The 25,817-nt window shown below is 32.1% G+C and overlaps 4 protein-coding genes across 5 annotated transcripts; 3 read left to right on the top strand and 1 right to left on the bottom strand.

The window, feature by feature from the left end:
- Positions 1–2,260: 2,260 nt before the first annotated feature.
- LOC110650075 (serine/threonine-protein kinase PCRK1) lies at positions 2,261–6,757 on the top strand. Its single transcript, XM_058147494.1, is given in 6 exon segments — positions 2,261–2,905; positions 3,921–4,340; positions 4,994–5,254; positions 5,583–5,705; positions 6,000–6,413; positions 6,415–6,757. Coding segments are annotated over 5 exon segments (1,281 nt in total). The 5' UTR covers positions 2,261–2,905; positions 3,921–3,959; the 3' UTR covers positions 6,517–6,757.
- Positions 6,758–10,707: 3,950 nt separating this feature from the next.
- LOC110650095 (OVARIAN TUMOR DOMAIN-containing deubiquitinating enzyme 12) lies at positions 10,708–18,088 on the top strand. Of its 2 annotated transcripts, XM_021804910.2 has the most exons (11): positions 10,710–10,918; positions 11,534–11,879; positions 11,961–12,124; positions 13,396–13,469; positions 15,001–15,055; positions 15,201–15,275; positions 15,393–15,466; positions 15,559–15,607; positions 16,008–16,092; positions 16,674–16,730; positions 17,863–18,088. In XM_021804910.2, exons 2-11 carry the CDS (start codon positions 11,564–11,566, stop codon positions 17,922–17,924), a joined length of 1,011 nt encoding a protein of 336 aa, XP_021660602.2. In that variant the 5' UTR covers positions 10,710–10,918; positions 11,534–11,563; the 3' UTR covers positions 17,925–18,088. The 2 variants fall into 2 exon arrangements, with proteins under 2 accessions (XP_058003476.1, XP_021660602.2); XM_058147493.1 differs by lacking the exon at positions 13,396–13,469 and having other exon boundaries at positions 10,708–10,918; positions 15,008–15,055.
- Positions 18,089–18,496: 408 nt separating this feature from the next.
- LOC110650103 (transcription factor TCP11-like) lies at positions 18,497–19,702 on the bottom strand. Its single transcript, XM_021804920.2, has one exon. The coding sequence runs from the start codon at positions 19,405–19,407 to the stop codon at positions 18,805–18,807; it is 603 nt and encodes a 200-aa protein (XP_021660612.2). The 5' UTR covers positions 19,408–19,702; the 3' UTR covers positions 18,497–18,804.
- A 3,049-nt stretch (positions 19,703–22,751) lies between these two features.
- LOC110648968 (high affinity nitrate transporter 2.4-like) lies at positions 22,752–24,237 on the top strand. The gene is made up of 2 exons (XM_058147804.1): positions 22,752–23,561; positions 24,205–24,237. The coding sequence occupies exons 1-2, from the start codon at positions 22,752–22,754 to the stop codon at positions 24,235–24,237; spliced, it is 843 nt and encodes a 280-aa protein (XP_058003787.1).
- Positions 24,238–25,817: the final 1,580 nt, after the last annotated feature.

Below are 25,817 nucleotides of genomic sequence, written 5' to 3'. Positions count from 1 at the left end.
TTTTGGTATTAATAAATAAACATTTTTTAAGACATTTAAATAGTTTGTAAATGATAGTATAAGAGTTGAGTGGGACTTCCCAAGTTTTAGTTTTTGATAGTTTTCGGATTGGGTTGGCCCAAATAAAAATATAATATTTTATTTTATTTACATATTGTGCCTCAATTTTTGCTCCCTGATTATGGATTTGGAGAATAGTAAGGCTTACTACGGACATCAGGGGCTTTATGCCAGTTCAAGTTTTAGTGCCGATTCGAACAATTAATAAATAATTCTATTTTCTCCTTTAATTTTAGAATATTATATTTTAAATTTTATTCTAACTAAATAATTTAATTCAAGTGTCAATTAATTTACTTATCTCTTTAACTTTTAAAAATATAATTTAAATAAAATAATTAAATTTAAGTCTCAGTACATTAAGTTAATTAATAAATTAAACAATACAATTAAATAATTTTACAGACCAAAATAGTAATTTTGTATTATTAAAATTGCAAAGTTGTTGAATAGTACCCCAATTATTTTCCTCTCTCTCTCTCTCTCTCTTGCGCGACTCCCTTTTTATATTGGCTATGGAAACTTCTTTCTCTCCCCAGCCTCATCAGCGATGTCAAAACCACCTTCTAACTTCTCCCGACCTTCCACGCGATTAGAGCCAGTAATTCTTTTTATGGCCCGATTATATGACGTTACTCGACACATAATTAAATAAGTTTAGTTTTAATATAGATAAATTCAGGTCATAAATAGATAAACTAAAAATAAGGACCTACTTAATTCAATAAGAAGCATAATAACTCGACAAGACATGTAACAATTTATTTATTTTATTGGATTAATAAATTAATTTATTTTATTTTTAGTCATTTAAATATATTATGATTCATTTTATTTATAATTAAAAATATAATTTTACTCTCCATATTTTATAATTTATATATATATATATTTTTTTATTTTTATGGGAAGCTTATATTAAAACAAAATATAAATTCTTAATTAATATCATAATTATATAATATATGTATTAAACAAATTAGATAGTAAACTAAAACAAAAATTAGATTCAAACATTATAATTGATTTCATTATAATTACTTAATTTATATATGAATAAATTATATAAGGTTAAGAAAATAAAATTACACAATAATTAAATTTTAAACTTTTAAATATTTATTTAATTACTATATTCAATTATTGAGCATTTACTAGTTATAAATCAATAATTTAGTCTAATCCTGCCACATGCTATAAGGAGAAGTTTGCTTGTCAAAATAATAGTAGATTAATTACTAATTAGATTAATAAGAATTTTCATATTTATTACTTTTTATACAGTAATTATTTAAAAATCTCCACCCATAATAATAGAAAATTACTTAGTTATTTTATAATTGATTTTCTTCCTTTATTAACAAATTAATTTCACCTATTTTAATAGAAAATTCCTCAACTAGTTCTGATTTCTTTTTCTTCTTAATTAATAAATTAGATTTATCCCTATTAATAAAGAAATTACTTAACTAATTTATAGCCTAATTAATAGACAGTATTTTATTTAACTATTTTTATATGCATATGTAATTATGTAAAAAAAAATATTTTTTATTTAGTTATTTTCCTTACTTGTTTTAATAGAAAAATTAAGGATTATTGTATATTATAATTAACTTATAATTAATTTAATATTTAACAAATTTTTCAACAAGAAAATAAAAATAATCATTATTTCATTTTTTTTGTAATTTTCATGTTAATAGCATTTTTTTTTCTTGTATAAAATAGAAAACATGCCATTTTTGTTATTATAATTTTGACATATATAAAACAGATCATAAACATAAGATACGGAATAATTAACTAAAATATAAAAATTAATTTTAATATGTTAATATATATTTCAATAAGAGAATAATTAAAATTAAATGTATAAAATAAAGTATTAAAAATTTAAATCTTAAAAAATTGAAATTTGAGAAAATAAAATTCTTAGATATTATTTAATTTTATAATTCATGAAAGTCATTTATGATTGTTACTTTCACTTAATTTAAAAATTTAAAATTTATTCTTTAAAATTATTTGGAAAGAAAATTTAATTAATACACATAAATTGATTCAAAATTATATTTAAATATAAATATTAAAAATATAAATTATAATTAAAAATTAAATATAAAATAAAACATTAATAAAAGCACAGGTTTTACTAGTAACTTTAAAAAGCACGTATAATGAGTGCTAGCCAAAAGAGAAAAAATAAAAGAATAAGCAGGGTGACAATAATAACTAACAAGTCATGGGGCTGCAATGAACATTTACCATATCCATGAGCTGCAACAATCAAGCCTTTGTTGGTTGGACTTGAATTCAATTCAAAAGAGAGAAACAGGATATGCTTATATAATGAAATTCAAAATTCCATCCTAGACCAGATTGACTTAGATGGCTCATTCATCCACCTCCTCACCAAAGACTGAAAGACTGGGACTTTTCCTTTCTCTCTCTGTGGGTTGCAACTCATTTTCCAAGGCCCCATTCACACTGGGATGGCTTAAATTGGATTTATGGTTGTCTTTATATTGATCATTGGATGGTTTGTTTTGATTTTATTTCTTATTTTATTTTATGGGTTTCATTTACTTTGGATGGAAAGATGATTTCTGCCTCTAGCTGCCATGCAGGGACTTCCTGTAAATCATTAAATGCTAGTCCTTCTCTAGCTTTTTGAGGTCTTTTGTGGCGTATGGGCCAAAGGGAAGTTTTGTCTTAGAAATTCCTGAGTTGTATTAATTTTGTGAAGTTTTGGAAAACTTGCTGCAAATCCAACTTCTTGAACTTGTGGATTTTGTGAATTTCAGGAATTAAGCTGCTGCAAATCTGACTGCCAAGATTTAAGGTGAGTTTGCCATCTAGACCACAAATTTTATCTCATTATGCTTTTTATTTAATGGTCTTTCTTGTATGGTTGTTATTGTGGTGATTGGTGAATGATCGTGAAGTTTTAATTTCTTGGTCTCATTTTATATGAATTTGGATTCAGAAAGTTAGTATCTGGAAATTGGGTTCCTGATGAAATTAAACAATTTGAGAAGGATGATAGAAGAAAGCAGATGTATTGAGCCCGTAATCATTAATTCCTTTTTATGTTTGTATGTGTGTTTGCTCCCTCAATGGGTTATTATTGTGATTTTGGGCAATTAGCATAAAATTGGGAAACTTGGAGCATATCAACTAGCTCATTGAATCTAGTTCAGGATAGAATGAGTACTTTTGCTAAGAATTGAAGCTTTATCTGGAACCCATTGCCTTTTCTCTTGTCTGCCTGTATCATTGGTAGATTTAAATTTTTACAATCCAATGAACATTTAATAAATAAGTGTTAATTTTGGGTTCTTATTAATGCAAACAATAAATCTATCGTCTTGGTGATATGATACTGTTTCTACAAGTTTCAGTTCTTGAGAAGACCAGGTTTGCTGTTACAGTTTGTTGCACCTGCGGGAGATTAGTTAGGAAGTAGTTACCAATTCTACATGTGTAATAGGCCATAATAAGTGTGATCTTATATTGGATACACATTCTGAAATCTTGATTGATGAAATGAGATTCTCTCCCTCTGATTGTCTTCTTCTCCTCCTTGAAATTCTATCTTCTTCTTATTCTTTTGTGTTTCTCCCTTTTCTTCTCCTTTTCTAATTCAATTCTTCTTTAATTCATATCACTTGGTTTCTTAAACTAACATGATAGTCCTCAAATTTTACTAACATTCGCATTTGTAAAATGCTTAATATATGTTTTGCTAGAATTTCATATTCTCTTCTCAGAGGAAATTGCTAATCCATACTCTTGATTTCCTAAACTTTTTTAACTTTGTTGTTATGTTGAGGTTCTTTTTATCTCTGGGTCAACAGTGAAGAAATTGGTGAATGTGAATTTGTGGGGGAAGGGGTATGAAGTGTTTCTCATTTTATGGTGGAGACAAAAAGCACGAACCAAAGACTACAAAGTCTGTCTCAGTTCAATCTGTGAATTCCACATTGACTGATCGTGAAGTTGGAAGATCTAGGTCTGGATTGAATTCCCAAAATGTCTCAGGCACCTGTGCAGAATCCATTGGGAGGCCCTCATTTCCTAGTATGTCTCAAAGACAAAGCAATCTCAGAGTGTTCACTGTTTCTGAACTTAGGTTAGCTACCAAGAATTTCAACCGATCTGTCGTGCTCGGGGAGGGTGGATTTGGTTGTGTCTATAGAGGGTCTATCAAGAGCACAGATGACCCAACTAAAAAGCTTGAAGTTGCAGTGAAACAACTTGGTAAAAGAGGAATGCAGGCAAGTCTTCTTTCTCATGTTGTTAATGTTCTGGAAGTTTATCATTGATGAATTTATAAAAATTACTTGTTTAATCATTATTTTTTAGAGGTATCTCTCCTGTCAGCATCAATCCCTATTGTGAGATATCAGGGTGAGCTCAATGTATTTCTGAGTCTGAAGAATTTGATTTCATCCAATTTTCAAGTTTAGGGGTCTAGTGGCACTGCATTCTCCATGTAATATTTTTTCAATTTAAATTATGCATGTAATGCACTTACTATTTTGATGTAATCATATAAATGCCAAGTTAAACAAGAGCCATCATTTTAGTTATCAACTTTGGTGGAAGACTAGTAGAAATCTTAATGTTTCATTAAGATGGTCACATGATAAACCTTCATATTAGTGCACTGCACTTTTCTTTACAGGCTGCCAGGGTTTGGTGTGACAGATTTCTTTCTTAAAATCCTGGAAAATGTCAAATTTGTTCTTGCTCCAAAGTTGGTTGCGCTTTCTCCCTATAATGTTAATGGGTTTTATTTCATTCTTGTTTCATTATTGGTTTGATTACTGGTGCCAGATTAGATGCTTTTTTAAGCTGTTGACAGTCTTCCGTTTTATCTCTCTATTTTATGCTGCCAAAATCTCAGACCCCACCTTGTGGTTGGCAGGGTCACAAAGAATGGGTCACAGAAGTGAATGTTCTTGGGGTCGTTGAGCATCCAAACCTTGTCAAATTAGTTGGATACTGTGCTGCTGATGATGAAAGAGGAATCCAACGCCTTCTGATATATGAATTTATGCCTAATGGAAGTGTGAAGGATCATTTATCCGCTCAATCAGAGGTGCCTCTTCCATGGACCATGAGGTTGAGAATAGCCCAAGATGCTGCCAGTGGCTTAACATACCTACATGAAGAAATGGGTTTTCAGGTACTCTATCATTCATTCCATTTCAATGCATTCCAGATGTGTTAGCGCACTTGCAATGCATTTCATACATTCAAGATTTCATTCCCGTTGCCCCCTCCTTCGTCATCCCCAAAGAGAGGAAAAGAAATAGGGAAAAACTGGAGGTTGAAAGAACCTCTTTAAGGGGCTAAGGAGTCAGGTTAAGGTGTCGCTACATGGTGTCATTTCAAAGCAGCTCTTAACAGTTTTTAAATTTGTATTGCATGTGTGCTACATATACATTATACTGACGGCCTCTTTTTCTCATTTACTTTTTCTTTCTTTTCCTGTTTTCTAATAAATTTCACAGATCATCTTCAGGGATTTCAAATCCTCAAATATCCTTCTAGATGAGCAGTGGAATGCTAAGCTGTCAGATTTTGGATTGGCTAGGTTGGGACCTTCAGAAGGACTGACTCATGTTTCAACTGCGGTATGCTTGTGGAATATTATCTCTCTAGCACTTGGTATTAATACCTTTAATTAGTGCCCGCTTCAACATGTTGGTGTACAAAATGACTCAAATTGAAATTAAACCTTCTCAAGGATGCATATTCAAACCTTAAACCTAGCCATAGCATAATCTATTGAAGGATAGACAATCTTGAAAATTGAAATTCTCCCTCCTTATAGTCCTACATTGGTGGGACCATAAATTGCCATTCTATTGTTCTGCCATATGTATTTTTGAACTATTTGTATTCATGCAATTGGTAATTTCCATCAGGTTGTGGGGACCATGGGATATGCAGCTCCTGAGTACCTCCAAACTGGACGTCTCACATCCAAGAGTGATGTGTGGAGCTATGGGGTCTTCCTTTATGAACTTATTACAGGTCGACGCCCTTTGGATCGAAATCGACCCAAGAGTGAGCAGAAGCTCTTGGAATGGATAAGGCCATACCTATCAGATGCAAAAAGATTTCCTCATATATTGGACCCAAGGCTTGAGGGAAAATACCCCCTAAGGTCAGCCCAAAAGCTTACAAGTATAGCCAACCGATGCTTAGTCAGAAACCCCAAGTCACGTCCAAAGATGAGTGAAGTGTTGGAAATGGTGAATCAAATTGCGGATGCATCATCAGAAACCGCAAGTCCTCAACTAGCATTCAGGAGTACCATGTCTGTGGGAGCATCACGGGACAATACAAAAAAAAAATAAAAGAAGAAACATAGATTTGAAAGGCAAGGAAGGTGGTTGGTTTGCCCGGATGTGGACTCCAAAGCTTTTAAGAACACGTTGATTACAGTAAAACTTCAGCATACATAGTGGGTAGGACTTTTGGCTTGTGGATTACTCTGGATAAACTTATATATCGAGACTTGTAGGGTTATTGATGTATTGACTTAACAACAAAGTTTATGCTAAAACTTTCATATGGTGTAACAGCAAGTTCTAAGAGAAGAACTATGAAGTTGAGAGTCCAGAAGGTGCCTGATTGATTGGAACACGAATGATGCTAATTTTAAAGAAATTATCAGTGATCTCTGTATATAATCCCTCCCTCTCTCTCTTCCGATAGATCTTGTACTTGCAGGATCTTGTACTTGCAGTTTGTGTTAGGAACAGGCGATCATGTCAGATGAGAAAATAACTTTCCACCAAGAATATGCAGAGTATAATTAAATAATTTTCTTAGCCAGCTTGGCAGGTTGGCTCACTTGAGAGATCTTAGAGTAGAATTTGTTACTGAAACTTTGTGAACAATTTGTTCTTCTTCATTTTCAGAGAGATGTCTGTTGCTTTAAAGTATTTTTTTATAGATACATTTTGTTGTAAAGTATTTTTTTCAGAATATTACATGATTAAATCTTCAAATTAATTAGGATATAATTATTAGTTTGTGTAGCATTAAATCAATAATTGAATGTATATCAAGTTGTTATGCAATGTTTTTTTAGAGGTTATTTAACTTAATTTATGAAAATGAGATTATAAGCATCCAATGTGCTTATAGGCATTTAAAATTTAATTTTAAACAAAAATAGTTAATTCGTTTGGTAAAAAATAATTTATAAGTGTATTTATTTATAAAATAACTAAAAAAAATATTAAATGAGATTTATGATGAAATTTTAAAAATTAAATAAGGATAATATAATAAAATATTTGATTAAATTAACTTCCAAATATAGAATTTATAACCATCAAAATAAAAAATTAAATTTTTTTTTTAAATCTTAAAGGTAAAATTTATTTGCAAGCATTCAAATGAGAATATATTGTTCCATTATTGGAGAGTTATCATATAGAGAGAGAGAGAGAGAGAGAGAGAGAATATTGATTGATGGAAAAAGATGTTCACCCATTTACATTCTAATAATCCCATTAAGATAATTAGGACATCTAACATTGTTCACATTAATTATTAAAGAAGAAGAAAATATTCTTAAAAAAATTGATTGAATTAATTTAATTTTTAATTTGTCTTCAAAGAAAATTATAAAATTTCAACGTATAAATTCAATTACATGAGTTCTAATTTATATTTATAAAATACTAAGATCTCAATCATATTTATTTTATTAATTAATTATATAATCTTATGAATATAATTATGAATTATATAGATTAATTCATTGATTTATCTACAATTTAAATATGTTTCTTATTTATATAATAATCAATACTCTACAAATTAATCAACCGAGAATTTTTTTAAGAATGCTAAATACAAAAGTTGATACAGTTACGTGTTTTCTCTTCTTATCACATTAATGAAAATAAAAGCTTGACTATTTATAAGTGTCACGACCCAACCTATGGGCCGGACCGGCACTAGGACCTGGGCCAGCCTAAAGCCCCCGAGGCCCGTAGTAAGCCTTAACTATTCATTAACCCAACTCTAAGGCCCATTTGGGCCCAATTTCAAGAAAACAAACGGACAGAGTCCGGCCATAAAATGGACTTTCCAACGGGGAGTTTTTGACTCACCTGACCTGTAAACACAATAAATACTCAATTGGGGAGCTCAGCTCACCATCCACATGCTCATCAACATAAAATAAATGGGAGCTCCAATCCATCAACATGCATAACATATTTAAGTTTACAGGTCCAACATGATAAAAATATTACAGACCAAATTCAAATAACTACTGCTAACACATGCGGAAATTCTAGGAGTAATTAAAATTACACAATATTGATAAACAACCTGCGAGGTAGAAAAGCAGGTTAACCCAGAACAAAATATCCTCCTGTGGCCTGTAAAAATTTTTGAACAGGAGTGAGCGTTCGACTCAGAGAGTAAAATATCAATCTTAACTATAATCTCTATAACTATCTGAACTAATGCACCCTGTAGAGTGAAATGCAACATAAACAACATTTTCACATCATAGCATCAAATAGGTAATTTGGAGCACTCACACACCCTGTAGTATCAATCATAACATATGAGCCGATCCCTATACGACTCTCTTAAATCCAACTTTGGTGCCGAATTACTCAAGCTCGGACTTCCACTTAATAACCAAATCGAGGGTCCCAATTACTCAAGCCGTGACTACCCTCAAGGAACGGGTCCCAGCGAATTACTCAAGCCGTGACTACCCCGTCCTATCCATAGGACACACCACATCACACGCACGCCAACGCACGCACACTGCTCCAAATTACCACAACAACATCCATGGCATATTATGCTTATGAATGCAACATAAATCGTGCCTAGAGTTTAACTAAATAAATATATGCATATAAGTGATGCATGGGCATCTGAACATATAATAATATCGAAATTATAATTAAAATTAATATTTTACTCACAGACTTTGACGACAAATTATCGTGGCGCGGGCGGAGGAAGAAGGTCATCGGCTCACCGACAATTTTATTACAATCATTTAATAAATTTGACTCAATACAAACAAAGAAAAGACCAATACGCCCTAAGTCGTGCGAAAATCCGCAGAGTCTCCCTATACCTAGGACCTACCCAACTCGCAAAAGGGCTAAAAACGCACTTCTATATTCACAATCCATATATCAACAGTTCAATCATATCACACAGCCCTCCCAGGCCCATCAAATCAGTCATCCATCACAATACGCAAAATTTCAATTTAGTCCTTATTATTGATCATTTTTGCAAAAACTGCCCAAACAAGCTCTAAAAATTATAAAACTTTGCCCCGCGGTCCTTAGCAATATTACTAAGCTATTGCAAAAAGAATCGTAATTTTCTAAGCTACCACGAATATTTTATGGATTTTTAATCCTATTTAAGCACTAGAAAATTACGTAAAAACTAGGTTCGGGTTTACCTTTGCCGATTCCGACTTCGGGGACGCGCTCGACGCGTCGACAATGGGGCTAGCCAAAACCTCGCCCAATTCGAGACTTTTCCACCACGGTCCATTCGCCCAAATTTGCGAACTTGGCCAATCGTCGAATTTCCGCGAATTGAGGATACCTACACGAAGCCCAATAATAATATATAAAAAATCAGGGGTGTTACAATAAGTAATGACGCTTGTTGACCAAATAATTGCATCACTTCATGTATATAATTATTAATGTAGTTATTATTGGTTCTAATTTTACATAACTGACTCAGACTATATTTTTAATAATTTTTCTATATTTTTATACATGTAATATAAACATTTTTCTTTATCATCATATATTAAATTATAGATTAAAGCAAGCATAAAATTTTAATTTGATATAACATGTATACATATAACACATAAATTATATAAAAAAATATATTTTTACTACTAATATCATTTAATTACAATATTATAAAATAAGTTATTAAACTAAAAAAATCTAAATATTGGAATTTATATATCATAATATAAAATATATCATGCATCTAAATGATTCATTTTATGACTCTATAAAGTCAAAATTGGTTGGCATACATTATATAGAAGGTTGGACTCAAAGTTTAATATTGGACCACAATAGACATGCAATTCATTTACTTGATAAAGTAATCTAATTTTATAACCATAGAAAATGCCCTTTATAATAAACTAAACTTATACTTAAAAAAAAATTAAATTATTATATGATACTATTCGAGTGTGACTTACACCTAAAGTTGGACCATTTTGCTTTTTAATTAACTCTCAACCCATTAATTGCTAAATAAAATAAAATAATTAAACCAAGATGAATTATAATAATTATTTCATAATATTCGATTTCGTTAATTAATACATCATCTTATTTAATTAATAATTAATATAAATAAAAAGTTTTATCGAAACATCATTATCGATATGACATTAACAGAATTTATTGATATCGCCTAAATAACGGTGATTTTCATGTAACATATTAGTAATTTTTATTAAATATTAATAAAAATTTATTAAATTTTTAAATAAAAATTTTTATTTTAATGTAATTAAATCTAAAAAATTAAATAATGTAAATTTGAAATTATAAAATTGGAATAGTAAATAAAGACAATACTAAAATAAGTGAATGAAGGGGCCAACTTGTACCAGAACGAAATGCGTTCTTCTCTCCTTCTCATTTTCGTTTCCTTCTCCAACCTTTTTCATCGTTATCTTCTTTCTTTACTCGTTTCCTCCATAAATATACAGTGTTTTTCTCCTTTTAGGCTTTTCTTCTCTGTCCCTTTCAGTTGGCTGAAGATTGAAGGTTTTTGAATCGAAGCTGACCAGGTGAGTTCTTTCTTTTGGTTGAATGATCTTATGTCATTTCTTTTCTTTTTCTTTCTATGTTTGTGTCTATGTGTTTGATCCCATGATTTGATTAGTTGCTTGAAAAGTATTGGTTTGCTGATTCAAAAAAAGAAAATTTATGATTGCTTGTAATTTCATTTGCATTTAAATCTCAGTAATTGATTGTATATTATTGGCTTTGAATGTTCATTAGTTCATATCTTATTGGCTGCTAAAATAGACCAAAAGTAATTGTATTATTTATGAATTTTAAAGGATTAAAATCAATTAAGTAATTGAAGTATTTCATTTTGAAGCGTAAGACCCGTTAAAGAAAAAAAAAACTAAAAAAATCTCTCCTTTCTAGAGACACGCTTATGCTAAAAGCTTAAGCTCGTATGATCTCCAGTTTTTAATCTGGAAGTGGGATCCACCATCCAGAATTACCTTAAAGTTTTTGTTTTCCTTTTTCTTTTTCTCGAATCTAATGGTTTACCGCTGATGCTCCTATGAGCTCGAGGTTTCTGTAGCTACACCCTTGTTATTAGTGTCTTGATGTTATCGCAATAAAGTATTATTATTTGACTAACTGGAATAGCTAATGCCATTATTCAGGTTTTGGGTTGGAGGGATTGTTCAAAGAAAATGTCTATATATGAGCAGGATTCAGATGTAATCCAATGGGGTCTTCGTCTTCTTGACGGGGACCTACCGTTTTATTCAGGCTATTATGGTGGTTCAGTACAAATTGGGGATGATTATCATGGACATTATATCAGAGATCATTATGACATATCAGATTGTGCAGATGATGAGATTATTGCCCGCAGGATGCAAGAAAAATTTTCACAGCTAGCTATTGCTGAAGCCTCTGGATACTCGCCGGCAAGAGAAGAGCACTTGCAAACATCCATTCATGAGCATGATTGGCACGGTACATTAACAAGGAGCTACAGTACAGGTATGTAGTGAACCTTTGTACTTTCTTTTTCTTGGTAGCAAGTTTCCTTGGTTGTTCTAATTTGATGTTTATAATGTGCAGACCATGAGTATAATAGTCATGAAGTTTCTGATGATATTGTTGATTCTAGTTCATGTTCCAGCCCTGATAATGGGGAAGATTATTCCTCTTCTCCAGAATTTACTGATGAATATGGACTGGATGGGGAAGTAAGCAAGAGGCTGAATCAAATGATTCCTATCCCTGTAAGTTTTGCTGCTTTAAATCATCATGATGACTTGTTTTTTTCCTCTTGGTGCTGCTAATTATGCCCTGGGCCTTTTGCGTTGTCTTCGTTATTGTTGGATTGACTGTTCTCCTATTATGAAGTAATTGACTTAGTTAACTTGAAAAGAAAAGTGCGGCGGGGTGTGGTGGTGCTGGGGTTGGGGGTGCGGTGCAGCGCGGGCAGTGGGGGTGGTGTGGTGAGGAGGAGAAGTTAATACCTTTTCGATTAAGTTTCAATAACTGAATAATGGAATATAAATGGGACAGAGAGTTGGGTTATACTCCCCCACTTCACCAGTATTTCCCCAGTGACCCCAAGTACATGGTTTATGAGGGAAGTTATAGATTTTACGATGGGCTTTGATAGGGATCTTTGAAGCTTGCATATGCAAGTTCATGTAATTTAGTAATTTAACATTTCTGGTATTATTTAATTAGACCTACTTTATGAATGATTGTCTGGCTGTTGTATTATATTGTGAAAATAATGTATAACTGAAGATTGTTGGCATGGCCTACAGTTCTTTATATTGTGTGGACACATATCTTTGCCCGGGGGGAAGGGGGGTATGGAAGTTAATACCATTTCGATTAAGTTTCAATAACTGAATAATGGAATATAGATGGGATAGAGAGTTGGGTTATACTCCCCCAGTTCACCAGTATTTCTCCAGTGACCCCAAGTACATGGTTTATGAGGGAAGTTATAAATTTTATAATGGGCTTTGATAGGGATCTTTGAAACTTGCATATGCAAGTTAAATGTAATTTAGTAATTTAACATTTCTGGTATTATTTAATTAGACCTACTTTATGAATGATTCTCTGGCTGTTGTATTATATTGTGAAAATAATGTATAACTGAAGATTGTTTGCATGGCCTACAGTTCTTTAAATTGTGTGGACCCATATCTTTGCACAAGGACACATTCAATTAACATGCTTTGACTTATATAGCATATTCTTTCTCTCTTCTTCCCAGAAGGAGATTTAAATAATCTGCTTTGATATCAAGATTTTGCTCACTAGATAAATCTATGCGTAGCAAGCACATAAATACTCAAACTTGAAAACTAACTTTTTGGTAAGTATTCAAGCTCTTACTAAGCCAACAATCCTGCATATAATTCATTCAATTACCATTTTCTTCAACTACCAAAGCACATGCATCTGCATGCATACAATTTTTTTAGCATATGAAGCTATGTCTAAGTTTGCTTATCCTAAATTTGGCATCCATTCTGTGTAGCATGTTCCTAGAATCAATGGAGAAATACCGTCAATTGATGAGGCAACCTCAGATCATGAAAGGCTTCTTAATAGGTAATAAACTTAAAATTTGTGATTTCATGAGCACTGTCAACAACTCAACGTAGAACCTTTTGAAGATAGCTTTATCTTTCAGGTAATTTGAATTAGGCCAAAGGTCCAAATTGGCCCCTAAATCTATATAAAACAGTTCGTATTTTTCCAATATTTCAATTGCAGTAAATCAAGGCCTTTAAATGGTCATATTTGGTTTATTAAGTCTAATTGATAACTGCCATTAATGCATGTACATGCACCATTAATTGAGGAAAATAAATATTAAATTAATTAATTTAATAAAAAATCAATTCTAAAATCTGTCAATTCTAATTAGTAAACTCATAAATATTTGATATCATTTTTAATATCTTTTGAGGAGGGAATTCCAGATCTGTAACCTTCCTAATTCAATCACCACCATTGCAGGCTCCATGGCCAATTATCTTATTGTTTATCTCCTTTTTTTTTTTCTTCATCAAAATTGTCGCTTTGAAAAGAGGCTTCATATTTGATGGGCTAAAAACCCGGGAATGGTGTGAGAGAAAGGGAGACTTTGGTGCAAATGATGGTGGAGTTGTTTGTCACAATCACTTATTTCTATCTTCTAAGGTTAAGGAAATTGAATCCTCCTCTCTTCAATCTCGACTCTCAAGAAACCAATTTCACCTCTTTACTCCTAAGACATCAACAAGCTCCAAAAGGTGCTCATCAATTTCAACACTAATGGTGCCTGCAAATTCTTTATCACTGAGCTTGGTGGCAATTTAAAATCGATGGCTGGATATGCACTATAACAAGTTGCGTAATGCATTTGATGTGTATGATAAGAATTCAGTTGCAGGAGGTCTTCATGAGAAAAATTTAAATAGAAAAAGTATTAAAATGTCTGGCAGCCATGGGTAAGAAAAACTGATTATTGTGGAATTGTTTTGTTCGAGAAGTTTAGGGTTTGTGGATTTTATCTAATTTAATGATGCACCAAGAAGAAAGAGGGAAAAAGTAAACAAAGGAAAGTTGTGTTGGGAAATGTATATTAATATTTAATTAGTACTTAGTAGAAAATTGCCAGATCAGCCACTTTATGTTTAATTTAAAGTGTGCATCTCTACACACCAGTAAGTAATGGTGCACGTATTCATGAGTTAATTGCAGTTATCAATTGACTTAATTAACTAGATTCGAATAGTTGAAGGGTTTGATCAACTATAATTGAAATATAGGGACAACTTTGACTAGGTGTGAATTTAGCAGCTGGCCAATATAGGCCTTTGGCCTTTAGATTAAGCTGTGTTTTATGTGGGCATTTCCTGAAACAGGGATTGCTTCTCTACATGAAGCTGAATTATGCAAAACAGTAAAAGTAATCCTGTTCCATTATTTTGGATTGTGGTTTATTTGAGTTTTTCATAAGGTTTTCTCTTGGCCTGTTATTGCCTTGATGCAACTGTTAATTGCATTTTCTAAAAATTTGTTTTATTTTCTTTCTTCATCAGGGTATGTATATTACCTTTTGTTATATAATGCTTATATGTTATCTTTAATCTAGATTGCAGTTATATGACTTTGTGGAGGTCAAGGTTCAAGGGGATGGTAACTGTCAGGTTAGTTTTTGGTTGCTTTTTCTTTTTATCTATCTTCTTAGTCTTGAGTTAAATTATTGTTGTTGCTTGATAATCTGATTTATTAACAAATTACTAATAAAGCTAAATTCTTAGTATTTACTGGTCTGACTTTTTTATTTTTCAGTTTCGTGCTTTATCAGATCAATTGTACAACACACCTGATCGACACAAAGTTGTGAGGCGGCACGTTGTAAATCAGGTTTGCTTTATTCCTGAACCTGTTGTTAATAATTAAACAGAATTTTTACTGAGTTGGTTACAGTGGATGTCCTATGTGTCCTGATTGAGTTTTTGTTTTATGCTTTCTAATCATCAGCTGAGATCTCACCCGGAGATATATGAAGGATATGTACCCATGGAATATGGTGACTATTTGAAGAAGATGTCCAAGTAATAACACAACTCTTTCTTCCTAGGCAATTATAAAGAGTTTTGGTTTCAGTACATTGATTCTAATATGCTTCAATTTTTGGTGATGCCAGGAGTGGGGAGTGGGGAGATCATGTCACATTGCAGGCAGCTGCAGATTCAGTACGGACAATAATGATTTTTTTTTTCTTTTTGGTTCCGTGGGATGCAGGGCTTGGTTATTGCACCATGACTCTCTCCTAAGATTTTCCTTGGTGTACCAACCAGGCTAACTGTGCTCAGTACAGATAACATGAGGACTTCTATTTTTTCTACGAAGGACAGGGATTTTGTTTTACTTGATCTTAGAGTAATACTTGAAGTTATGGTGTTATAAATTGTTCCCTTGTTCAAGTTAAGCTATGAAAATGTTTTTGAGATTTGGTTAAACCAGCATGCCGAGTGTTATATGTGCCATTTTAGTTTGAAGCAAAAGTTCTGTATGCAATTATGTTTTTCCATACCGTTATAAAAGTATAGATTTGTTTTGTTCCATTCTAACACTGCAAAGTATCAATTGCAGTATGGTGTGAAAATACTTGTTATGACCTCTTTTAAGGACACCTGCTACATTGACATTCTGCCTATCAACCAGAAGTCAAAAGGAGGTAATTTTTTTCCCTCTTGTGCAGCTGAAGCTACAGTGACATTTTCCTGCAGATCTGTTTGCTAGTTCTATTTGTTTTTGTTCAGGAAAATATAAAATTTTTCTTTTTTACTTGCTTACAACTTGTTGCTTTTTCTGATATCATTTCAAGTGTATGTTACATGTAATGGTAATAAATGTCAGATAAGCTTATTCTTACGAATTCTGGTGAGATGATAATAATAATATGTTCCTGACCCCTGATTGGCAGAACCTTCTTAATTTGTGAATAACCTGCCATATCAATTGTTTTCTTAGTGCTGCTTTATAGAAAGCTTTTGTCACTTCCATGGCTCATTTTGTATTATACTTCATAGAAGCACTAAAATAGAAACTCTGAAACTAACCATTTTGCCATAGTCCATGGTAGTAGATTGTTTGGAATTATTGATAATGATTTTCTTGCTATTTTCTTTCCCTCTTTCTCCCTTCCTTCAAGAATAATGCTTTATTGATGTTATCTTTGTTTCTTGAGTAGGAAGTAGTAATATCTTTGTGGAACTGTTATTTATTTATTTTGATGAAGAATGTGTTTATATGCAGTAATTTTCTTGAGCTTTTGGGCAGAGGTACACTACAATTCAATTTATTTTCAAGGAGGTAACTTCTGTTTCCTATGCTTCATATCTGTTTTCTGGGGAAGGCATAAATTTACTCTTGGAGCCCAGTTGGGGGCTCAGAGAATGCTTGGTCAAACTTGGGGTCTGTTTGGATTAACTGTTGAATACAACTGATAGCTGATAGCTGTTACTGTTAGCTGATTGCTGATACCTGATAGCTGATGATAGCTATTTTATATTAAGAGTTTGGTAAAATTATATTTAGCTATTGCTGTTAACATGTGAAATGACTAATAAGGATATATATCATATAATTTATTTTATTATTTAAATAAATATAAAATTATAAATTTATTACATTATATTATTTATTTTATTATTAAATTAAATATATAATTATTAAATTGATATATTATATTATTTAAATAAATATATAATTATTAATCTTTTATATTATATCATTTATTTTATTATTGAAATAAGAAAATAATTATTTTTTAAGATAATTAAATAATTTTAAAAATATAGATAAAATAATAAAATAATTATTATTGTTAATAGAAAAATTTATAATTAATTTTATGTTTTTGGATATAAATAAATATTTTATATTTTATGTTATTAATAAAAAATATTTTAACAAAGTTGAAATATATTAATTAAAATATTAAAATTACAAATAAAAAAAATAAAAATATTAATAATATTAATTTTCAAGTTAAATAAAAAAAGATAATATGGTCAAAATAAAAAATAAAACCAGATCAGCTATCAGCTGATGAGAAACAGCTCTAAAAATAGAGTTAACACAAACTGCAGCTGATGGTTATCATATCAATTGTCCATCAGCTATCAGCTCTATTTTTTTAAACTTGCCAAACACCACAATTTACCTGTTTGGATGTCTATCAGCTATCAGTTGCACCCAACAGCTAAACCAAACACTCCCTTGATAACTAACAGAATTGAACTTTTACATAATAGATTACAAATTAAATGATCAATTAACTTCATTGTTTTTTCCAACTATAGCTTTGGTTTTGCTGTCAATTTTTGCTTCACCTGAAATAACAAGACTATGGTTTTAGGTGAATAATTGTGGATGTTGTGAAAATTAGCTTTCATCGTATCCCTAGGAGATTGATGCATCTCTTTTCATGGTCTTGACTCAGATACAACTTCTAATGAGCACCGAAAGAAGAAAAAGTGGTGGAGTTTTGGGAATAAGCACTAGATATGGCTAGCTCTTGTGCGCTAAACGTCCTATGTGTTATTTGCTGCAATGGCGTGATCTTCTTGGCGCAAGGCCTTCTTGTATTATATTTTATAAACATAAAATTTAAGCTGCAAGTCTTTTATGGGTAAGTTTATAATCGCATTGTATTGTTTTTTTTTTAAGTTGTCTAGTCTCAATTTTGCAGGCATGCTTGACCTTTCTTCAGAAAAAGAGAGGAAATCAATCGCAGTATACTTTGTATTCTTTGGATATAAGATCAGAGATGGATAGAACTCATTTCTGATTCTTAATGATTTTTCTCGCAAAATCCTGAATTTGAAGTGTTTTCAAAACAATATCAAAAAACATAATATATATATATATATATATATATATATATATATATATATCGTTGTTGTACTTGGGAAAACACCATCCGGCTCAATTCTATTACAGCCTTCTCCTCCATGCGTTTGGGACAAAACAGACAACAGCATTCACTAGAATCAAGAAGTCCCATTGACAACAACTTGTATAAGATTCCTGACCTTTACCCAAGAGAAAAATTTTAGAAAAACTTGAAAATGGGGTCATCTCAATAACATTCATTAATGGTGGGTCCAATTTTAACTTCACCATGGTCCCCATTTAGGGTAACCTACACCACAAATTCCAGGCCAAAAATAGGATTCATACACATCAATTTGTTCTTCCATTCCTAACAAGCTCCTTCACTTCCAACCTAATCACCCCAAAAGAAGAAAAAAGAAGAAGACATTTGATTAAAAAAAAAAAAACACTATGACCCACCATCCAAAAACAACACTACACCTATTATATATAAATAGTATTATTTTTGATATGCAAATGGCTACACCCACCCAATCCATTCCATTTCCTATATCTTCTGCTGATGAGTATTGTTCTCGTTCTCTCCAAGTACCTCCTGATTCTCCTCCTGCTGCCGCCTTTCACCAGCCTCCGCCGCAACCATAGCTGCCGGCTGCAGCAACAATGCAGTAAACGGCATGTGCCGATACTCCAAGTCTAGCCTAGATGGAGCCAGCGTGAACATCCCTTGCCCCGTACTGCTTCCCACGGGTTGAACCTTACAGGAAATGGAGGGCGGAGAGACGGAAATCGGGGTAGGACCAGCAGTGGTGGAAACGGGTTCTGCAGGGACAGTACCGGTGCCGGTAGCAGCTATGATGGAAGGCTCAGCTTGACGGAGAAGCCACTCTATGGTCTCACCATCAGAACGGTGGCCGAGTTCTCGGGTCAACTGGAAGATCCGAGCAGCACAAAGAGCAGGCATCCGAACCCGCCTGCCCCTGCCATTGACTTTAGTGTGGCGGTCTTTGGAGATGGAGATGGAGGATTTTCGAGCGTGTTGGGTGGTCTTTGGCTGGGAATCGGTGGTGGGAACTATTGAGTTGAGGTTTGGGGTTTCCTGGGAGTGATTTGAGGTGGGTAAACTATGAAGGACGATTTGAGAGTCCATTTGAGAGTTGAAAGCAGAAAAAAATATGGATTTGTTGGCAGAGGATTTAGGGTTTTATAGTAGAAAGAAAGAGGAGAAGGTGGTGGCCGTCGGATAAAAGTCCAGGCAGTGGGGCTATGGGGATTCTATTGACCCCACAGAAAGAGAGACACCTTTTTAACCTTTGAATTTACGAGTTGTGGGGCTGGGTTTTCTTATGTGGGTTCCACTCAGGTTTATTGTGTAGGTACCACTTGATGCCTATCTGGGTTGTTTGTGGGCCCACTAAGTTTTGGACAGGGCCACTAGTGATTCGGTGGGGAAAAAAAAGGCTGCAGGTATTAAACTTACCTAGATATGTTGACATTAATATGTGATTTTTTAGGATTTCAATTATTTATAGGCCGAGTAAAAATAAAATTATGAGTTGAATTTTAATTGAAATTAAATTAATTAATAAACTTAATAAATTATCCTCATCTCATTTCAAAGGTTTTTACACAAAAATTGAAAGAATAATTGGATAACATCATTTTTATATAAAAAAAATTAATAATTGACAAAAATATTTTAATAATATCATTGAAATGTAAAAATATATTAAAAAGAGATAAATACATTGGGAATAATAATAGATAAGGGTAAAGTTAAAAAAAATAATTAAAATTTTCTTAATTTTTCAAAATATCAAAAAAAGTGAGAATTTTTTTTTTCTAAATCATAGGGAGTATATATTGAAAAAGTAAAATTTATTAATTTTAAAAATAATTTAATCATATAATTTATTTTTAATGAAAAAATATAAATGAATGATATATTAGAAAAAAAACTAAATAAAATTTATTGTTATACCTATACTAATTATATATATATATATTTTTAATTTATATATAAAAAAAATAAGTTTATTTATGTGAGACGAAGAGAGTAAATAAAATTTAAATAATTTCATATCATAGTGAACATATATATATAGTCTATTATAGACTAGTAAGTTTTTTTTATATATAAATATACAAATTTAAATTTATAAAGCGAGTAACATGCCTTCAACTACCAAATATATAAATAAAATTATTCAAATTGGGGCTCAAAGTTTTCAGTAGTATTTCCTCACCCAAATCATCATAAGAAGAAGCATGCTTATTTATTAATTATTACAAATAAGAGTACGAAGAAGATGCAAAAAAGCACAAGCTAAACTAAATGATATAATTGAAAAAGAAGTCGTTTCTGATAATATGCAATCTGTTTTATTAAATTTCCATGTGTTGTTGAATAGAAGTAAGCCAATAGAGACAAATCCTAAGCTGGTAGGAAAAGAAGAATCAATGTCTAAGTGCCTTAAACACAAGGAAAATCCTTATGCATGATTAACGTGATATGACTCATTATAAACTTATGATTTACGTGACTCATGTTGAATCACAATTTCAATCACCAAATTATTTAGTAAAAGAGAAAATTCATCATTCTTAATATGCCATTGCCACGTTAGTTGTTGTTGTTTTAGCTTTCAAACTCTTAAAGAGATTTTTTTTTTTTTTTTTGTTAAGGTGGTTTTTTATATTCGATTAAGTAATATTCAGATAAATTTCTCTTAATAATAACGACTTCACATAATTTGAATTTTAAATTTTTTTTATTAAAAAATTTCAACAAAACGTGAAGTTTTGAATGTCGGGTAAACTTAGCTCCGATTATTTTATATATTTTTTAGTATTTGAGACACTAAAGAAAATGGATTAATGTGGTCAAAGGAAGATGACTTCCTATTTTTTAAAGAAAAAAGTTATTTTTTATTTATTAAATTTTTATAATTTTATTAAAATATGAAAATATTTATATATATAAAATATAAATATATATTATTAATTTAATATTATAATTAAATAATAAAAAATAATTATTGCAAAAAGAAAATCTGCTAATTAAGAAGCGATTCAACCTTTTATTTGACTTTTAAGAATTGTGGCATTACTTGATGGCATAAAAAACTCAATGGAACAAAGCTCAAATACGCTTGAATTTTTTGGACAACTTTAAATAAGGTAATTTTGATTTTTTTTTAAAAATTAATTCACATCTTTTACTTTAAATTTAAAATTAATTTAATTATTGAGAAAAATTATATTTTTATTTTAGCAATAAAATATTATTTTTTAGATTTTACATAATAAAATGAATTATTTTTAATAAAAATAAAAAAAGAAAAATAAAAATTTAACACCATCAACCCTAATGAAAAACACTACACAGATGAGGAAAAAAATCAAAGACAAAAACTAAAAAGAAAAATAATATCCATCAAATTCAAAAAAAAAAAAAAAAAAATCTCATCCACCTTTAGCTTTGGTTGTCTCACTTCCTCAAATTCACTCAAACACAAAATCCATTGAATGAAGAAATGAAGAAACAAGCGAAGCATTCCAATTGAATCCCCACTGCAGATCGACTCAATCATCCTCGTTTACGTTTTGGTGGTAGCGGTCTTAGCATTCATGGTGTTCAAAGCCAAAAATCGCTTCACCGCCATCGACTCAATCACTGTAGAGATAAATTTAGGGAATGGGGACTGAGGCTTCAGCCACAGAACCACTTAGAGAATTGTAGCCCAGGCTAAACTCAAGGTTAAAATCTATATCCTGGTCCATGGAAGAGACTTGAACAGATTGAAATGTCCCATCTCTAAACGAGTATGGTCCATAAGAAGAAAAAAAATGACACCATAGGGTTGAGATTAGCCCTCACATTTCAAGTCAATTACATAGAGAAAAATATTTTGGAAATAAAAACTAAAAATCCCACTAAAGCCAACCACCCTTTAACAAAAACACATCATATCGTAGCGTTTGGACGTATGAGAATGACAAATGGGTAAATACCAACTCAATCAAGTCACTTACTCTTGTATTTCTCTTGTCCCAAAGGACAGCTAGATTTGAAACATTCTCAAGGTCAAATTAATTAAGTAAAAAACTTCAATAACATTTATCATATAGTATATGCTCATTTCTTTCTCTCTTTAATTCCGCATGCATACAAGCAACAAACAAAAAGCCAAAAGAGCTAGCTTATTAATTGCTTGGATTCGGCCAAGCGTATGAAATAAACCAAAAACGAAAAAGAAAACCCTAAATGCTAAATTATGATAACAGCGGTCGATCCTAAACAAACACCTTAAAACCTCTTAGTTCATCCCTAAGGGTAAAGGGTATCATATATAAATTGTTTTTTTGTCTCTATCAATCACAAGGTAAAAAAAAAAAAAATGTAATATATATATATATGTTTGAAGGCAAGTTGTCTCTCTCATTGAAATCCTATACTTTCGCTTGGAGAGAATAACTTTAGTCAAGGAATTAATGTCTAATACGGAGACTTCTCCAGGAAGCTCCATGAATGGAGTCTCAGCAAAAGAACAAACCTTTGCGTTCTTAGTCACCAACACAGATATCCCAACAGACGCTACCGCAAAATTCTCTCTCCCAGTGGATTCAGAGCACAAAGCCAAAGTATTCAATATTTTCTCCTTAGCCAACCCACACATGACCACTTTCCACCTTTCTTGCCTCTCCTTCTTCACTTGTTTCATCTCCACATTCGCCACAGCTCCTTTAGTTCCCCTCATCAGAGACAACTTGAACCTCACAAAGAAAGACATAGGCAATGCTGGGATAGCTTCAGTCTCTGGTGGTATCTTTTCTAGGCTTGTAATGGGCGCAGCCTGTGACCTATTAGGTCCTCGTTATGCTTGTGCCTTTGTGATAATGCTTTCTGCACCCATAGTCTTTTGCATGACATTTGTGTCATCTGCTGAAGGATATGTAGCTGTTCGATTCATGATTGGATTTTCTCTAGCAACTTTTGTTTCATGCCAATTTTGGATGAGTAATATGTTTAATGGGAAGATTATTGGGCTTGTAAATGGAACTGCTGCTGGATGGGGGAATATGGGAGGTGGGGTGACTCAGTTGCTTATGCCTTTGCTTTATGAGTTAATTAGGAGAGCTGGGGCTAATCCTTTTACTGCTTGGAGGATTGCTTTCTTTATTCCTGGATTGTTGCATGTGATTATGGGGATTTTGGTTTTGAGTTTAGGCCAAGATTTACCTGATGGGAACCTTACTACCTTGCAGAAGAAGGGAGATGTTCACAAGGATAAGTTCTCCAAGGTAAGTCTCTAGCCACTGTATATTTACCCATTTAGCTAGTTCATGTTGTTTCTAAACCAAAATTTTATTTGTAGATTGTAATAAAATGTATAAAAATTTGGGCTCTAATTTGTATGCGCACATTATTATATCATCTTAATTAAGACTATTTATTTTGCTAAAAATAATTCATATACAAAAATTATTTTTTAAAAATAATAATTGTTATTAAAATATTTTATATTATTTAATTACAATGCTAAACTGCTCATGATCATAGACTGTTAGGTAAACATTCAAGTATATTTTGAAAACAACAAATTCTCTGGAAATTGCTAGGTTCTTTGATAGCCGGCCAATTAAGATTCTAACTGAGTTAATAAGCAGGTGCAAGCTAGGTTTAGAATCTTTCCAAGATACGGCAGGCTATGCCTCCGTTTGAGATTACAACTGAAAAATCAAAAATTAATTTAAAATTATTTTTTTAAAGTACAATTTTAGATCAGAGGAGGATGTTCTACCATAATGGAATTAATTGATTTTTTTAAATTATTTTTATGTATATTTAATTTTCAGTCGTTTCTGCAGTCACACGACCTAGTTCTACACCTCCTGATGCGTAGAGGTTGAGTTTAGCCTATGTTCTGTGCTTGTTTCCTTGCAGTTGGATAGGCCTAATGCGAGGAAATCCATGTAAGGAATAGGCTATGGATAGCATTTGTTAATGGACTGGGCCCATGAACAAATTAAGATTGTAAAATTATGTCTTATGACACTTGAGAATTTATTCTACCACATTCATAAGCAGCTACCCATAAACCCAAATGAGTCTATCCAGTGAGAGGTCGAGCCATCATATCTCTTGGACATGCATGCTGAATAGAGAAGGAAAGAGCCCAAAAGAGGTTGAATTATTTCTCAACTCATAGCTGGTTGAGTAGCTGCTGCAAATGCTTAACCCCTAAACTATTAGGGGAATGCCACCTTTGTTCTCTGCTTAAGTCACTACTGCTAGCCAAGGAAATTATGCTAGAGAGAATAGCGCGCGATCTGTAAATTTCATTGTAATCCCTCAATGTTGATATCCTGATCACATATTTTTAGTCAATAATTATATTTAAAGTATAAAAGAATAGAAAATGTTTTGAGTTTAAATTTTTAAAAGTATAAAAAGAGAATAAAGAAATTTTGAATTCAGAGTATTTTCAAGATTTCTCACCTTTCAAATTAGGTTGGACTGTTTGGGTATTAGAAATCTGTACATAGATGCACCAACCGAGTCAAACCCATAATAGTACCTAAGTTATTATTGATCTAATTGATCTGCAGGAAAGTTAAATTTTGATTAAATATTGATCTGATTTACCCATGGAACATACTAGAACCCTAAAATGTACTTAAGTTGATGAGCCGTACTAGGAAATTGGTGAAAAATCCTGCAAATAACGTTAAACATGAAAACATATTAAGAATGGTAGATCATAAGAGATGGCGACCCATCGATTAAAAGGTTTCCTAAGACCAAAAAGGACTAAAATTAAAAACTGCTAGCTTTGCACATGGCAGGCCCCATAACACAGGATGTCTGACTTTGCTTTTGGAATGGGGATGGTACAACACAGGAAACAGCATCATCATATTTTAACATCATCAAGCATTTCAAGCTAAAACCTAACCCTAGACCCATCTTAAACGACATTATACATCCCACCACACACATGCCCCTAATCATAAATCCCACCCTTGGACAATGAGACACCACCATTCCCTTTTAGTTTAATTGTTCGTGGGTGTGTTAGCCTTCGGCTCCAGCATTTCTTGGTTCCAGTTCATTTATATGGGTATTTTTTTTTCTTTTTTTCAATTTGAAATGAAAATTGCAACATTAATTAGAATGCGAAATCTTGGAAATTGGGAATTACCCTTTTGTTGTGATTGCCATTTAACTCATAAAATGCAGCTAAGGATAAAATTTACATGTTTTTTCTAAATCAGGAAGATTCCATGCCTCCAAGCTGTGATTGCCTGTGAATGGGCAATGCAAACAACTAAATCATGTACTAATGATTAGGTGATGATAAGTACATTATCCTTTAAACTCTACCAGAAGTTTGATTGGCTACAAGAAGAAAAACCTATCACTCTTTGGCTTGAAAACATTTGCTTAGGAGCTAGTAGATTCAAAAATCACACAACCCATTTTTGAATTTGCATGCTCATTTTCCTTAATAAAGCCATTAATAAACTTGAGAAACTTTTTTGGTCACCAATAGGTAA

The sequence above is a fragment of the Hevea brasiliensis genome, chromosome 5, assembly GCF_030052815.1.
Source record: "Hevea brasiliensis isolate MT/VB/25A 57/8 chromosome 5, ASM3005281v1, whole genome shotgun sequence".
NCBI classification, from domain to species: Eukaryota; Viridiplantae; Streptophyta; class Magnoliopsida; order Malpighiales; family Euphorbiaceae; genus Hevea; species Hevea brasiliensis.
The sequence above is the reverse complement of the archived record's forward strand: the minus strand, read 5'-3'. Positions and strand labels throughout refer to the sequence as shown.

Coding starts and splice junctions, on each gene's coding strand:
- LOC110648968 (XM_058147804.1), top strand. CDS start 22,752: ATGTCTAATACGGAGACTTCTCCAGGAAGCTCCATGAATGGAGTCTCA. Junction 23,562..24,204: donor ACAAGGATAAGTTCTCCAAG/GTAAGTCTCTAG, acceptor GTTTCCTTGCAG/TTGGATAGGCCTAATGCGAG.
- LOC110650103 (XM_021804920.2), bottom strand. CDS start 19,407: ATGGACTCTCAAATCGTCCTTCATAGTTTACCCACCTCAAATCACTCC.
- LOC110650095 (XM_021804910.2), top strand. CDS start 11,564: ATGTCTATATATGAGCAGGATTCAGATGTAATCCAATGGGGTCTTCGT. Junction 12,125..13,395: donor ATCAAATGATTCCTATCCCT/GTAAGTTTTGCT, acceptor CATTCTGTGTAG/CATGTTCCTAGAATCAATGG. Junction 15,056..15,200: donor AAGGGGATGGTAACTGTCAG/GTTAGTTTTTGG, acceptor TTTATTTTTCAG/TTTCGTGCTTTATCAGATCA.